The sequence below is a fragment of the Branchiostoma belcheri genome, unplaced genomic scaffold (assembly GCF_001625305.1).
Source record: "Branchiostoma belcheri isolate BF01 breed outbred unplaced genomic scaffold, Haploidv18h27 scaffold134, whole genome shotgun sequence".
Lineage (NCBI taxonomy): Eukaryota > Metazoa > Chordata > Leptocardii > Amphioxiformes > Branchiostomatidae > Branchiostoma > Branchiostoma belcheri.
In genome coordinates, this window is record NW_017802758.1 from 745,878 (window position 1) to 761,479 (window position 15,602).

The 15,602-nt window shown below is 40.1% G+C and overlaps 1 protein-coding gene across 1 annotated transcript; it reads right to left on the reverse strand.

The window, feature by feature from the left end:
- Positions 1 to 26: 26 nt before the first annotated feature.
- On the reverse strand, positions 27 to 13,272 carry LOC109464208. Its single transcript, XM_019761142.1, has 12 exons — positions 13,046 to 13,272; positions 12,507 to 12,651; positions 5,826 to 5,983; positions 5,196 to 5,397; positions 4,568 to 4,718; positions 3,955 to 4,004; positions 3,501 to 3,658; positions 2,714 to 2,771; positions 1,807 to 1,971; positions 1,392 to 1,470; positions 710 to 804; positions 27 to 38 (listed from the first exon to the last, which is right to left on the reverse strand). The coding sequence occupies exons 1-12, from the start codon at positions 13,270 to 13,272 to the stop codon at positions 27 to 29; spliced, it is 1,500 nt and encodes a 499-aa protein (XP_019616701.1).
- Between the last annotated feature and the right edge of the window lie 2,330 nt (positions 13,273 to 15,602).

A 15,602-nucleotide genomic window follows, 5' to 3' on the forward strand; every position in this document is an offset into this window, starting at 1 on the left:
AAGCTTCATTAGATTAAATAAGCCGTTTACGTCATTACCTGGAACAAATGAGGAAAGTCCAGAGATGAGTCTGTTAGTGGTGACAGAAATTTCTGCTGCTGAGCCACTGAGGGTAAAACCATCGTCAGATTTTTCTAATGTAACATTGAAGTTGACATCACCGATGTTCCACATACCGCTAAACAGAGCATTGAAAGACGACGAGGGCTCAATATAAGTTACATCGACGGAAAATCCATTAACCCTTGTCCTGCTGGCAATTTTTACACAATATTTTCAAATAATTTCATGTCTTAACCAGGTCACAGACCCTTGACTTTTTTTGCCCTGCGGTGGCGTAGTTACTTCCGCATTCGTTGCGTTTCGCTGTGGTGTGATGCGTTGCACAAGAAACACCCCCAAATCGCACATATACAGGGCACTATATAGATGGTACTGTATGTGCAACCCATATATATATGGGCCCCGCAGGACAAGGGTTAAGAGTCACAAGAGAAGGTACGATAACGATGGGCTGCGTGGAGCCTCCTAAAACTGACAATTCTTCTTCACAGCGATCAACGTAGCAACTCGACACTGCAACGTCGAACAGATCAGAAGCTACACCACTACTATAGCCCTCTAGCGACAGATTTGGAAGAACATCTGAAAGGAGAAGGCGGACAGTCAGACAGTGATCAGGGTTAGAAGTTATGTCAAGTCGACACACGCTGAGAGCCAGGTTGACACTGCAGTCTGCGCTGACGGTGTAGGAATCTTCAACTGGGCCGGTGAGAAGCTGTTGTAGCTCGGGGAGGATGCCGCCTAAATAAGGGAAATTGAAACGAAATCAGAAATCACAAAATGTTTAGAGAAAGATGTTTTAAGCAGGACACTAGTTCTAATTGTTGTGAAGTATACATTGGTTTCGTGTACTCTCAACCTTAGATGTTGGATCATCCAGCAAGATTCCTGGTTTCTCTCGTAATTTCACATTTTATAATTATGTTTTGACAGGTCATTATGGCAATCCAAGTTACGTACTTGATTGTGGCAGTGACTCATTCAGGATGTTGGGTGGAAGGGCCTCAGGCAGTTGGGTGGTCGGTTGCAAAATGTCTAAGTTAAGATACCAAACAAACACCTCTAAACAGCAACCGAGAGCGGGGAGTTTACTGTATCTGTAGAACTAATTACAAAAAAGGGAACCACATGGAAAATTTTTAGTTTTTTTATCAAACTTGCAGCATTATGCTACCATGCAGAGTTCATGGGATGGAATATAATGAGCCCATGCTGGCTATTACTTTATTTTGTGTTTAGGTAGGTTGTTGCTAGTCTCAACCAGATCTCTCTACGGACTAAGAATAAAAAAGAATCTGGCTAAAAAAGGAATCTAGGTAGATACACACCCGGGAAGTCGGCCATATTGTCAATGATTGAGCTAGCCATGCCGTCAATGGAGAAGACGTTGATTGGAATGCCCATCGTCTGGAAAAGATGTAGACTTTATTGGGAAAGCTTTGTCATAGCTACTACTGGTAACTTAAAACAATATCATAAAGCACACCTAACCTCTAAAATATTGATGTATAAAAATAGAAACTGGGAGATTTTAAAAATCGAACATAATTTTTTATTGATTGTATGTCCTTGATATGTACGTAATTCACTATACAACAGTGCAGGCTACTAGCTTCTATACCAGGATTTACCGCAATAAACTCACCACCACGGGCGAATGAAAACAATAATAAAAAGTGAGAACTTTCTTCAAGCACGTACATGTATACAGTACACAGGCACAGGTTCAATTTAGAAAGTTACCGTGGTATCGCCTCCAAAGAACGATGCCGTCATCACGCCGTCGAAGATTCCTGTCTCTGCCTGGGCTACAGAAGTATTGAAAGCAATGTCCTGGATGCTCAACAAGGGAACGCCAATGTCCATGTCCGGGATGTCGAACATTCCTCCCTGAGCCCTAAGTGTTGCCTAATGACGAAGGCAGGATACATTAATGTCATACTTAATATGTGTATACTTAGGTATGTGTACCGGCTTCGGTACAATTTGTATGGGCAAGATAGTTCTTGAGCATCTTCATCATTCTTAAACCAGAGCATTGGCAGTGCTTTACAAACGCTTTCATAAACGCACACCTTAAAGCATGCGGAAAGATCCTGTTCCTTCCTTACAAGAAGATGCTGTCAACATCGAGGAAGAGTTAAAGACTCCATTTCAATTGCTATTCATAATTGCAACTAGGTAGGCATTTTTAGTTTTAGGTATGCAATATCATACTAGTATGCTTGTCATGGTATTGTCTGTAAGTATAATAAAAAGATCAGTTTAGTCAGAAACATTATTGATGAGTTAATGTTCAGTCTGGGTGGTCAGTTAAATTCGCAGCCTTCCTGGAATATAACAGTTCTTGAAACCATGTTCTCAATAAATTTTTCTCAGAACACGTAAAAAATTTTTCTATTTGTACATTTTATCTCGTTTTTCTCAATAAATTCTAGGAGAAACGCTAAACTGAACGTATTTTGAAACTAGGGTAACAGTCCTCCCACTGTCAGGCATCGAAGTCAAGAGAATTGGGAACATCTTAATCCTAATGTTAATGTAATGTCGGTCATGGGACTAGGTAGGTAGGTAATGTAATGTAATGCTCTAACAGTGGATACAACTGGAAACTGTTCGACTATTAGACTATTTTCTAAATATTATTTACCTTCTCTGACATTTCCTGTGCAGCAACCACTGCTTCCTGTGCGTTGGCCAAGTCAACACTGAAATTACACAGGAAAAAAGCAGGATTAGCAACAGAGGGTCAGCTAAGAAACATCTCCGTATTGTACACTAATGTGGGGTCGTGTGGCGCAGTCGGTAGCGCGTTCGGCTCACACCCGAGAGGTCGTGGGTTCGACTCCTGCCCATATCACCGATCTTGTGCCCTTGGGAAAGGCACTTTAAACGACTTTCCTCACTTCACTCAGGTGTAAATGAGTACCTAGCTTCGGCTAGGGACGTCTCTTGGATAGGACGTTAAATGGATCCGGAGGTCCCGTGTTTGGGAGAGCCACACCCCACGCACGTTAAAGAACCCATCGCGCTTATCGAAACAGTAGGGGACCTTCCCGGTGTGAGTGGTTCACCTGAGGACACACCCTACTACAGTCACCTGAGGACACACCCTACTACAGAGGGATGACAAAGCGGTCCTCGTCAACCTGACGGACGGACGACATGGTTCAAGCCTTACAGTCTGGTCTCGGGATTGACATCTTTGAAGAGGTAAAAGTCACCTGTGATGTCACCTGTGATGTTTCCGAGAGTAACCGAGCACAGTTTATTCCAAGGTGTAGACTAATGAAAACAAAAATGGTGGATGACATGGCCGCTCTAGGAGAATGTGGTCTATTACATAATAAGGCCAACCTAAAGTAACAAATACAGTGGCATTGTAGCAGTTCAGTGTACTGAGAAAGGGTGAGCTGACCTAAAAATTGTTTACTTACTCGCATTTGTCGTGCACAAGGTCTTTTGTCTCATCCCAAACATCATTTGCGGAATTAAGAGCCTGGAGACTGTTGTCTACCAATGCTTGGGCGTCATTGAAGGCCAGTTGGGCAGCGTTTAGCGCCGTCTCGGCAGCTTGTACTGCAGTCTTTAGCACCTAGCATGTGAGAACAGACTTTACAACAGTGTGCACTGCATGTAGAAGTGGTGGTCTTCCATTCTCTTAAAAAATAAAAGAAAAGTTTTCCTCATGCAAGAAAGACACTGACTTAGATGGCAATAGTTCTCAGGAACTATATACTTGTAGATTAGACATAGATTTGTAAACTATATACCTGTAGATTTGACATAAATTTGTAAAGAAAAAATATCTAATAAATTATGAACGTATTTCTTCCCAAGTATGCTGGTCATATGAAAGTATTTTTTGTTAACAAATTTTTATGGCCTTACCTCCGCACCAGCCGTGCACACAGCCTGCTCAGCCACACAAACAACGTCAACTGCAATACATAAAACAATTGTTCATGACACATGGATGGTACCATGCTTGAATTGTATTGTACAACATAAATCAAGTGTGAGAATGAATTTGTTTTGTTAGTCAGAGCTTTTCATCGCTAGCTAGGAATTATTCTGTTTGTAATTACTGTCTAGGTTTGCTAACTAATGTCTACAACTGACCAAAGCAAAGGAGCACGTACAAAAAGCAGTGCTCGAAATTCACTTTTGGGAATAGGTGCACTAGTGCACCCAACTTAATGAATTGGGTGCACGAAAATAATTTGGGTGCACCATATGAAACAAAACATAATCACAGGTCTTAGTGCTCCCCTTCTGAGCTTTAATCTGAAAAATGTCGCTAACTTTAAAATCTTAAACAAGTACTACAACAGGATTTTATCATTTTTCTGATACATAGATGCCAAGACTATCCCACACTATCATACATTTTATATGTACAAAATATCTGGGTGAACAGGTGCACAGAAAAACACTGCACGACTCCAAATCAGCACTAAGGTGCACAAGTATTTTGAGGCCTGAAATGTGATAATTAACTTACAGAAGGAACAGTCACGGGACTCGCAGTTTTGCAGCTTTTCGTTCAGTGCAGCAACAGCGTTGTCGACATTTGCCTGTTCAGTCTCCAACGGATGTCTCAGATCTTCCCAATTTGCAACCGCGTTGTCATATTCATCTTGTGCAGTGTTAACCTACAATTGATAATACAGGGTCAGCATTGAAAAGTATATAAAAGACGCAGAATGTGTGGGCTCTAATCTTCTTTTTTTTTCAATAAATGATTTCAATTGAACACTCCTGTCATTATCTTTAGATGAGGGAAGATTTGTTTAAAGTTAAAACTTTTTGTCCAACACAAAAAAACGTTCTCACCTAGAGCTTTCGACCAGTCACCCTGGTCTTCCTCAGTAGACTGACGAAGTGAAGCTGAGTTTGCCAGATACCTTTGACCCAGTGTTGACGTCACACTTCAAAGAAGCCACGTGACAAGCTTCAATGGGTCAGTCTACTGAAGAAGACCAGAGTGACTGGTCGAAAGCTCTAGGTGAGAGAATTTTTTTGTGTTGGACCAAAAGTTTTAACTTTAAACATGTGACTACCAACACAGATGAACTTTCATGATAGTATTAGGAAAGATTGTTGTGTGCTAGTTGATTGTACAAACTTACATCAGCCAGTGCAAAATTAAAACTTCTTGCTGCGTCAGCGCATGCTTGCTCGGCGATGCTGACGTCATTGTGGGCATTGTCCAATGCCTTCTTCGCTTCCTTTACGAAAATGTCTTCCTCGACTTTCTGAGAGACTTCGAGGCCAAACGAATTGGCCTCCAGGGTAGCATTTAGTGTTGCCTCTGCAGCAGCAACGCCGATACTAGGAATAAACAAAAGTGACCTTAAATCTATGGCAATAAAGAGTTATCCTCCATTAGCTACAAGCCAGTCTTCAGTTGCAGGTAGGGACCACGAACACATATATGGCATAATCAAATATTTAAGACGATGTATACATGAATATAGTCACGCATATTGTCCCAAAATATGAATTCTCACTAGTTTGAGATGGCTTACGTACAGACAGTAAACAAGTACATATACCAATCAAGTATGTTAGCAATATCACTCAAGATAGAAAATAGTGGGTCAAAAAGAGCACAGAAAAGAACCGTGTGAAGTTTCAATTGAGTTTCAATTGTCAAGTTAACTAACATTTTTAATATCATTGAAATTAGCCATATAGGGCATAAAATTGCAATAAAGTGAAATAAAGAATTTTAAAAGAATACAAAAGTTTCCTCTCACTCGCATGACTCGTGGACAGCGACTTGAGATGCTTCTAAAATAGCTCTGGCAGCTTCTAGTGTCCATTTACTATTGTCCACCTCCTGCTGGGCAGCTGCATTGACCGCCTCAGTAACAGTCAGTGTATTCCTGGTTGCTTCCACTGCCACCTTTGCAACCTGGTACAGAACGTACAAAGAATAGATTACTACCATCATATGTACGATATTTCGCACATAAAATTAAAACATAATATAATAACATAAATGATACATGACAGTGCAATTGAGGCCTAGAGCTTAATATGCTTATAGAAGGACCTCCTTTATTCAATTGATAATTATGTAAATATATTAAAGAAGTTTGACATTAAACAAAATGAACCAATTCAACACAAGAAATAAGTTTGGAAATAAGCGAATGAAAAAACATTATGAATCTAGAAAACTAAAGAAATGTTTGGCAATTGAAGTAGGTAAACCATGATCCCCCTGTCCATAGTTTCCAACGACTTCATTTTGTGTTACCAAAACTCATAGTTTTGCAGCTAGCCTTTCTTGTAATTATGTATTATTAAGCTATTTATTCACCAAAGGTGTTCTAAATTCGACAACATCATCTGATTGACCTTACCTCCAAAGCAGCCAGGCACGCTGCTCGCTCGGTATGGCACGGAATATCATCTACAATTAAACAACATGTAGGATCGCATATAAATGGCGTTTCATGTCTTTTATTTACTACGTATGCTTTGACATTGGCTTTTACTAAAAGCTTGACCTCCACAGTCAGAATAAGACACTGATAGAAGTAATATTTAACCTACAAGCCACACCATCACACCATATAATACTTGTCATGTATCGATGATTAGTCACAAATCCCTATCATTGACGATCTCAAGATGTTTGAAAGTAAGTTTTAAATTATTATTGTGACATAAAAGTTTGATAGTGAGCCCAGAGGTGCCATTGTAGAAATTTTCTAAGCTACTTAGATATTTCTTACACCAAGGACAGTCATCAAGGGCATCGCAGTTTCGCTGTTTTTCATCTAGATCCGCTACAGCGCTGTCGAACGCCGCCTTTGCATTTCCCAGGTCCAGTTTTGCACTGGTGAAACTTGCAATTGCGTTTTCATAGCCACTCTGTGCACTGTCGAACTGCAATACATGATACAATGCCAGGTCAATTTTAACTCATTCTGGGTAAAGTACAGTACTACAACTATCAATTGTCGTTGATAAATAGATGACTGTGTCTTAAACAGCTATAGCAAAATTCAAAGGGTTGTGTTAGTAACCGTTTGACTAAATAACCACCACTAAAGATAGACCGGGGTCGTGTGGCGTAGCGGTAGAGTGCGCGACTCGGAACTTAGAGTCCCGGGTTCGAGTCCTGACATGCCACCGATCTTCTAACATATAATACAACAAAACATAATAATACAACAAAAAATAATAATACGATGCAGAAAATCACATCAAATCAAAAGGAAACATAAATGGTAGGTATATCGACATAGATTATTAGGTAATATTGCACACGCTTTTTGTGCATATTGATACATAGATAATGAGTGTTAGCCAACTTACATCGGCCTGTGCAGAATCTAAGTTTGCCCTTGCGGCATCGCATGCTTGTTGGGCGATGCTGACATCATTGCGGGCACTGTCTACTGCCTCTGTGGCTTCCTTCATGAGCTTGTTCAGGGATTCGCCGACCTTCTCTGCCACTTGGATTCCAAATGTATTGTTATCCTCCGCAGCAAAGAGTGTGTCCCTTGCAGCTTGGACTCCAAACCTGAGAATACATGAATAGTAAAAGGTCCCATAGCCGTTTTGGGGTCATATGGGCAATGGCAATGTGTTCTTATAATGATATCGGAATATGTGTAGTGCTTGTGCCAAAGGCACAGCATTTTTCTCACTTCATCCAAGTGAACATACTGAAAGTATACACAAGTACAGTCACAACTGTATAGTTTCTCAAGAGATTAGAAGAATAAAGTCACAGTTAACAGGCGGTCACTATAGACAGCGTTCTGTATAGTTGTGTCAAGGTGAAAAATTACATCAACGGCCACCAAAGTGGTCACAATCAATTTTGGCAAGGTGGTATTCACGCAATAAACACAATCACACATGCTTGACTATAGCCTTTAATTTAAATTCTATACCAGGTAGATTTTTCTGTACACTTAGTTTATATCTGGATATCTTCTGAATTAAATCAGGATGACAAATATGGGATACGATTAGCTGCTTTTAACTACCAACACTGTAATGAGTTAAAAGTATGCCCGCCACCTTCAAATGCATACCGAAGACGTTCGATATTTATATGTTACTGCATATAAACATTTATATGTTACATAACTAGTACTTCACTGACATCTGTTTTAAATTTTAACAAAAAATTTTACCAACTTATATAATGACAAAAGAATAGTATGTCACACTGAAAAGGCCTGGGTTGATTTAGGTAAATGCCAAAGTGTTTTCCACTTACTCGCATGAATCGTTGACTGCGATTTGGGATTGTTCCAAAACAGCATTTGCAGCGTCTAGTGTCCATCTGGTGCTGTTCTCCACTTCTTGAGCATCAGTGGCAGTCAGTTGGGCAACCTTTAGTGTCTGCTTTGCAGCTTCTACAGTTGCTTTTGCAACCTTAGGCACAGTGTGAACACACATGTGAGTGTCAAATTGCATACACTATTTGTGGATTAGGCCACACCAAGTAAATTTTATGGATGACGTCCTTTGGAGACCCTAGATCTAATGCGAGAGGGCGAAAAAAAAACAAGAAGGGCCCTAAAAAACAAGATGCCTAGATTAGAAATATACTAAGAGACGACAAATGTTAGGACACAAATTGAATGAGGTGACACAGTGTAACAAGCAAGAAGTCTTTTTTTTTTATTCATTCACATGAAAAAAGGATACAGGACATGGTGGTGCCTCACTCAAGTGGAAAGCACTTATGTTGACGGCACCACTAAATAAATACATATAATAAAGAAAAGAAACAATCGCAACTTTAAGACAGGCAAAAAACAGTAAATACAAGAAATTCAAGAGCGCAGGTCCGGTTCCCCGCCCAATGATAAATGATGGCACAGTACATAAATAACAAAGGGGGAAATTGAAATCTTTTAAAAACGTTCTGATGTGGTGATGAAGTTTTGGGTAAGTGATAATATATTGGAGTTAACAACTGATGAGAATGCGGTACTGCCACGGAGTAAAAGGTCAGTTTTTGCGTTGTCAGAAAGAGTTGTAAAATCTACGGTGTGTCCTATGAGCCTGGATAGTCTTTTATTCCTCATCAAAACAGCAATAAACTAGAGTTCCCCGATCTCATACCTTCGCCAAATGATGTTAATCTTTATGACTGACAAATTATAGATTAGATTATTCCCCCCTGATTTAAGAAATAGGAACCTAATTTTCATGAATTATATCATTTTATCATAATCTCAACCAAAAAACAGTCTTATACTAACAAACAATGCATTCTAGCATTTCCTAATAAATTATGCAAATGAGGTCCTGATTTGAATAAATTATGTTTAATGATGTTCATCCCAATTTAACTTTCAAATACCACAAGTATGAAATTCCAGGCAGTTATCATTACATAATTATAAAATGTTCTCATTAATTATGCAAATTAGGTCATTATTAACATAATCAATATCTTCCTGTGTTTCTCTCGTTGTCAATTACCAATGTCACAAGCTTTAATTGTCCTATCATGGAATGCAGCTGATTTATAGAATTTCCCCATAAATTATGCAAATTATATCCATATTTGCATAATTGTCACATAATTATATGAAGGATCACGTAAGCTACCTACATACCAAAAATCACGACGATCCGTCAACCGGTTCTTGAGTTATCCCCTTTTGAATATTTTCAAGAATATATCGCTGCAGTTCCAGAGCAAGCCGCTAGGGGGCCTAAACTCACATCACTTCTTCCCCAGCACAAGAGCTACATGTGTACCTACCATCTAAATTTCATCACCATAGCATGTCTAGATCATAAGATATCAAAACCGGAAGTTCAGCTGCAGTACCATAACAAGCCGCTAGGGGGTCCAAAATCTAATCATTTTGAGGTCTCATCAAGACCTACCCACCTACCAAGTATCAAGACAATCCATCAAGGCCTTCTTAAATTATCGTGTTGACAGACACACACACACACACACACACACACACACACACATACACGAACGCCCCTGAAAACATAACCTTCTTGGCGAAGGTAATAATCAGGTGGAACAGCAGTTGTCCTGTCCCGTTTTCGCGTTACGGGTTTCACGATTTGCGGCACTGTCGTGACTCTTTGGTCATAGTTATAGGAAGCGGGCTTTCTTGTTTTTTTTCTAGGAACAGGCCAAAATCAATGCACGCGCGGACGTCATCCATAAAATTTACTTGGTGTGGCCTTAACACTTAGAGATATTATTTATCTGATGTCTCCACACAAAGATGCCTATATCCCCTTGATACTAGTCCCACTGATGTTGATGATGATAGTCACAATGACCTTGGAAGATATTACATGTTTGTTTGTTTGTTTGTTTGTTGTTTATTTAACCAGAGAACATATCGCCCTGGAGAGCGGTTTCAATGCACCCTGGGGGGCAATCCCCAAACTCAATAAAACAATAACAGTATAATACAACATAAAGTAATCACTGAAGAAAACTTATGTACAATCAAGGGGCAAATTAGAACTTAATTAAGTAACAGAAGAATAAGCGGTGCAAAATAGGCATACATCAAATGATATCAAATCAATCATATAGAAATCAAATACATAAGAAGGGAAATAAGGAAAATTTGCATATCAATGTACAATTGGCAGGCAGTCTTGTTTGTATATTTGTTTTATTATGTAAGGCCACACCAAGTAAATTTTATGGATGACGTCCTTTGGAGAGTCTAAATCTAATGCGAGAGGGCGAAAAAAAAAACAAGAAGGGCCCTAAAAAGAAGATGCCTAGATTAGAAATATACTAAGAGACGACAAATGTTAGGACACAAATTGATTGAGGTGACACAGTGTAACAAGCAAGAAGTCTTTTATTCATCATCAAAACAGCAATAAATCAGGTGGAACAGCAGTTGGAGCGGTCAGCAAGTTTCTTCAAATGTGGCAGCATGTACCAAACTGAATTCCTAAAGGAAGTGCTGATTTCCTTGCTTGATGCTTCATAAGCTTTGGTCCGTACAAACCTATTTGCGGCACCGTCGTGACTCTTTGGTCATAGTTACAGGAAGTGGAGTTTCTTGTTTTTTTCTAGGAACAGGCCAAAATCAGTGCGCGCGCGGACGTCATCCATAAAATTTACTTGGTGTGGCCTAAAGTCTGTTGAAATGACGGAGACAAAGGCGTTGTCAGGGTTAGTGTTAGGGTTAGAGTTTTAGTCGTTTTTAACCTTACCTCTAGACCAGCTTGGCACACGGCCAGCCCGGCGTTGTACGCAATGCACGCAACATCAACTGCAAATCAACCAGAGGCAGACCCGTATTCATGACAATTCAACTCAAATATTTCTTATACATCGGAATTGACTATTGCTGAAACGGAAGTAATGGGATCACATTTCACGGTCATCGGGACTAGTCAAACTATCCTGCAAGAAACAGTACAAGGAGAGAGAATGACAGGTAGGCATGTGGTAAGGATGGAAAATAACATAATAGGACACCAAGTAAAAAGAGGAACAAAAAACTGAGAATTATGGAGAAATGTGGTTATCTAATTAGTGCCCCAACGGTCGAATGAGTAATTTATTAGTGTATTGAAAGGTCAGATGATAAAATGTTTCTGTGAGAAACATTTGATTCTTCGGCCTGAAAAAGAACAGTTCATCAATCCTGTAGAAGTTATGTTTCTTGTATGAGATGAGCCATACAATTAAACGTTGCGTTTCCATATCACAAATCCGTAGAATTGACTTGATTAAATTGACTGGATAAATGATGTTGCCACATTCCTGTATCATAGTTAGACAAGACGTGACACAGTGGAGACAATCTAAGCTTTATAGATATGAAAAAAAATGCCTTACAAAATCCACAATCCCGAAATTGGCAGTTTTGCTGTTTTTCAAATAGATCTGCTACAGCGTTGCTGAGCGCCGCCTTTTCATTCTCCAGGCCATGGTTTGCACTGATCAAACTTGCAAATGCGTTTTCAAAGTCAAGCTGTGCACTGTCAGCCTGTAATAGATAATACAGAGTCAATTTCAATAAATGTATGTGAAATATTGGACGAAGAGATGAGAATTTTCCCTTTTTTAAGACCAGGAAGATTGGTGACTCTTTTAAGCCTAAATGTGTATCAAATTCAGGGAAAAGAAACAAACTTAAACGTTAGCATTAACCCTTGTCCTGCTGGCAATTTTTACACAATATTTTCAAATAATTTCATGTTTTAATCAGGTCACAGACCCTTGACTTTGTTTTTGCCCTGCGGCGCATTCGTTGCGTTTCGCTGCGGTGTGATGCGTTGCACGAGAAACACCCCCAAATCGCACATATACAGGGCACTATATATAGATGGTACTGTATGTACAACCCATATATATATGGGCCCCGCAGGACAAGGGTTTTTAATAATAGAAAACCATTTTCTTGCTGCAAGTACAATTTTCTTGCTGCAAGTACAATCTGATAACCTACGTCAATCTGAGCCATATTAAAGACTGCCATTGCATCATCACATGCTTGGTGGGCGTTCATCATGACACTGCCGGCATCACCCAGTGCAGCTTTGGCTTCCTTCACGACGTTATCTAGTAGAGCCCCAACCTTGTCCTCCAGAGCACTGGGAAAACGATGTGCACACCTATGAATATTTCTCTTTAAATCTTAAAGATGTCCAATGCAGTTTTAGTATAGGAAGGCCAGCTTTTTCAAAGTCAGTATTCAAGTCACTAATCTACAAAGTAGCTAGTTTAAACAAAACTACCTCAAAGTACATCGACACTCGTGGAGCGATTATGTAGAAAATAGGAACGGAAAATGGTTACTGGTAGGATCCGTAGCTGATTTTGTAAGTACAACTCAGACAACGAAGGCCTCATCTTGGGGCTTAAGTCCAATTAGGCAACCAAGTACCTATTGCTAGAACGTTGTAACAATTAAATTGTATGAATCATTGCTTTGTGTGATCACAATACCTAGGAATACATTTTCAAGCAAGGTAAATGGTGATTGACCTGGAAAGATCGCTGTTAAAGGTCCCTGTTACTGAAAACTCAGTATCATTCAGTGATCCGTAGTTGGCTTCTATATCCAGGGATGCTGAGAACAAGTTAAGGAAGCTCCCTTCAATGTCGAAGTAAGTCCCGTAGGCATCCATGGAAATCGTGGTGTTTGCGTGGATGCCGAGAGCGGTGACGCTACCATCCATGAACATCTCTGCATGCGGTGGATCCCAGCCCATGCCGACAGAAATTCCAGGGCCTTCCTCTTCAGACCCAGACCCGGAAACTCGTATCAAGCCGTTACCAATATAGAACGGGGTCGCTGTGTCAAAATTTAGTTCAAAACTGGGCCCAAAACCGTTGTCGATCCAGAAATTAACACCTAAGCCTGTGCCAGAGACGATGTCTAGTGCCAGGTCCTGAAGAAGCTCGCTTGCAGTGTTACCAGGGGCAAGATAGGAAAGGCCAGATATAATTCTGTCAATGGATACACTCGTAACATCTGGTTCTACACCCGTAAGGATAAAGCCGTCCTCGGATTTTTCTAATGTAACATTAAAGTTGAGATCGGCCAGGGTCCAAACACCCTTAAACATGGCGTTAAAAGGTGAGGACGAACTAGAAGTCACATCGACCGAAAATTCATCCAGAGTCACGAGAGAAGGTACAATAACAACAGGATCTGTGGTGCCTGCTGAAACTGACAATCCTCCTTCACAGCGATCAACGTAGTATTCCGACACTGCCACATCAAACAGATCAGAAGCTACACCATCACTATAGCCATCTAGCGACACAGTTGGGAGAGCATCTGAAAGGACATCGCTGAGAGTCATACAGTCATCAGGAGTAGAAGTTATGATGAGTAGACATCCGCTGAGAGCCATGTGGATACTGCAGTTTGGGCTGGCGGCGTAGGAATAATCAACTGGTCCGTCCAGAAGCTGTTGTAGCACGGGGAGGAGGCCACCTGAATAAGGGAGAGAAAAACGAAATGATAATTATGGGTTCACCACACCACGGGTGAACCCATGAACCCAAGTGGTGGTGAACCCATATTGCTTTTTCTGATGTTTCTTCTCCTTCTCCTTCTCCTGCCATTTTTTAAATGGATTCAGCTTCTTCATTTTAGGGCCCAAGGTCCTGAAATTTGGTATGGAGGTACAGTGGGCAAATACCCCTAGGCGTTTTTTTTAAATTATTGTGATACAGGCTTTTAGAATGGTTTTATTTGAGTTTTTTGGCTGTGTTATAGCAAATGTATTACTGTGTTAGTGTGCCTTGTTTACCACGTTTGGGCATGAGTCATCACAATGGAATGCAGGGCATCAACCAATAGGCATGCAGCTTTCCTCTATTCTTCTTGCTGATTGGCTGTTGGGATTTAACTTGATCAACACCTGCACAGAGCATTTCCACCTGCACAGAGCATTTCTTGCTGATTGGCTGTTGGGATTTAACTTGATTAACACCTGCACAGAGCATTTCCATACTGACAGTATGTCTGTATTCAAGTGTTTTGGTAGGTATTTCAAGCTTTCCTGCTCCAGCATTGGAATGCGGGGCATGGACGTTTTTTTTTTTTTTAATTTGAAAATCAACAGTTTCCATTATGCAATTAAAAATCCTTACCAATAAAGTAGGGAATAGCTATCCAACTGTTGTTTTAGTTGTATTTTACTTCATATTATAGTTATATCAATGTAAATCATTGTTTTCCCTTGTGTTTCTCATTCTTTCCCTGCCATGTCGTAAAATGTGGTGAACCCATCGCTGTATTTGCTCCAAAGCAAATATTGGCCTTTCTAGTTCACATAAATATTTGAAGAGGTTCTTTTTTCCCAAAGATTCCTAATGGGATATCATAAACAGGACAGTGGTTATAATTTTTAAAACTATACATTGTTGGCTTGTACTTTTTGGACATTGGATCGTCCAGCAACTTTTCTCTCGTGTCCCTTGACATCTAGTTGTTTTTTATAATTATTTAGACATATTTTGTAGGTATACAAGGCAAACGAAGTTACCTTCCTCAAGTGGTGAGGGGGTCGGTGGCAGCTGATCAGTGGAATTTTCTAGAAAGAAAATAATAAATATTCCGTGTTAGAGCTTGCATTTCAATGAGCATTCTTGAGTTACCTACAGTGTTTTATTTACATTACATGCTGTGGTCAACAATGGGTAAGTACTGAGGGTTAAAATTTGTTTAACCCTTGTCCTGCTGGCATTCCTGGCACAATATTTTTCATTAATTTCATATCTAAATTAGGTCATAGACCCCCAATTTTTTTTGCCCTGCAGTGGCATAGTTACTTCCGCATTCGTTGCGTTTCGCTGCGGTGTAATGCGTTGCACGAGAAATACCCCCAAATCGTACCTATACATGGTGTTATATAGATGGTACTGTATGTGCAGAACAACAATTGCTGTGCTCCGAAGGACAAGGGTTTTAAAAAAAAATGTTAACACACACAAAAATCCTACCGCATTGTTCGATCATGGCAGCAGTATCACATGGCTGGTCCAGGTCTAGACTAACAACTCGCGAGGCGTCACCACTGATGCTGGC

What these genes read in the sequence shown, in the direction of transcription:
- LOC109464208 (XM_019761142.1), bottom strand. Translation starts at nt 13,272, where the DNA reads ATGGGCTGGGATCCACCGCATGCAGAGATGTTCATGGATGGTAGCGTC. An exon ending in TTAATATGGCTCAGATTGAC is followed by an intron (nt 5,984 to 12,506) that starts GTAGGTTATCAG and finishes GTTCTGTACCAG; the next exon opens with GTTGCAAAGGTGGCAGTGGA. An exon ending in GTCCCGTGACTGTTCCTTCT is followed by an intron (nt 4,005 to 4,567) that starts GTAAGTTAATTA and finishes TATGTATTGCAG; the next exon opens with TTGACGTTGTTTGTGTGGCT.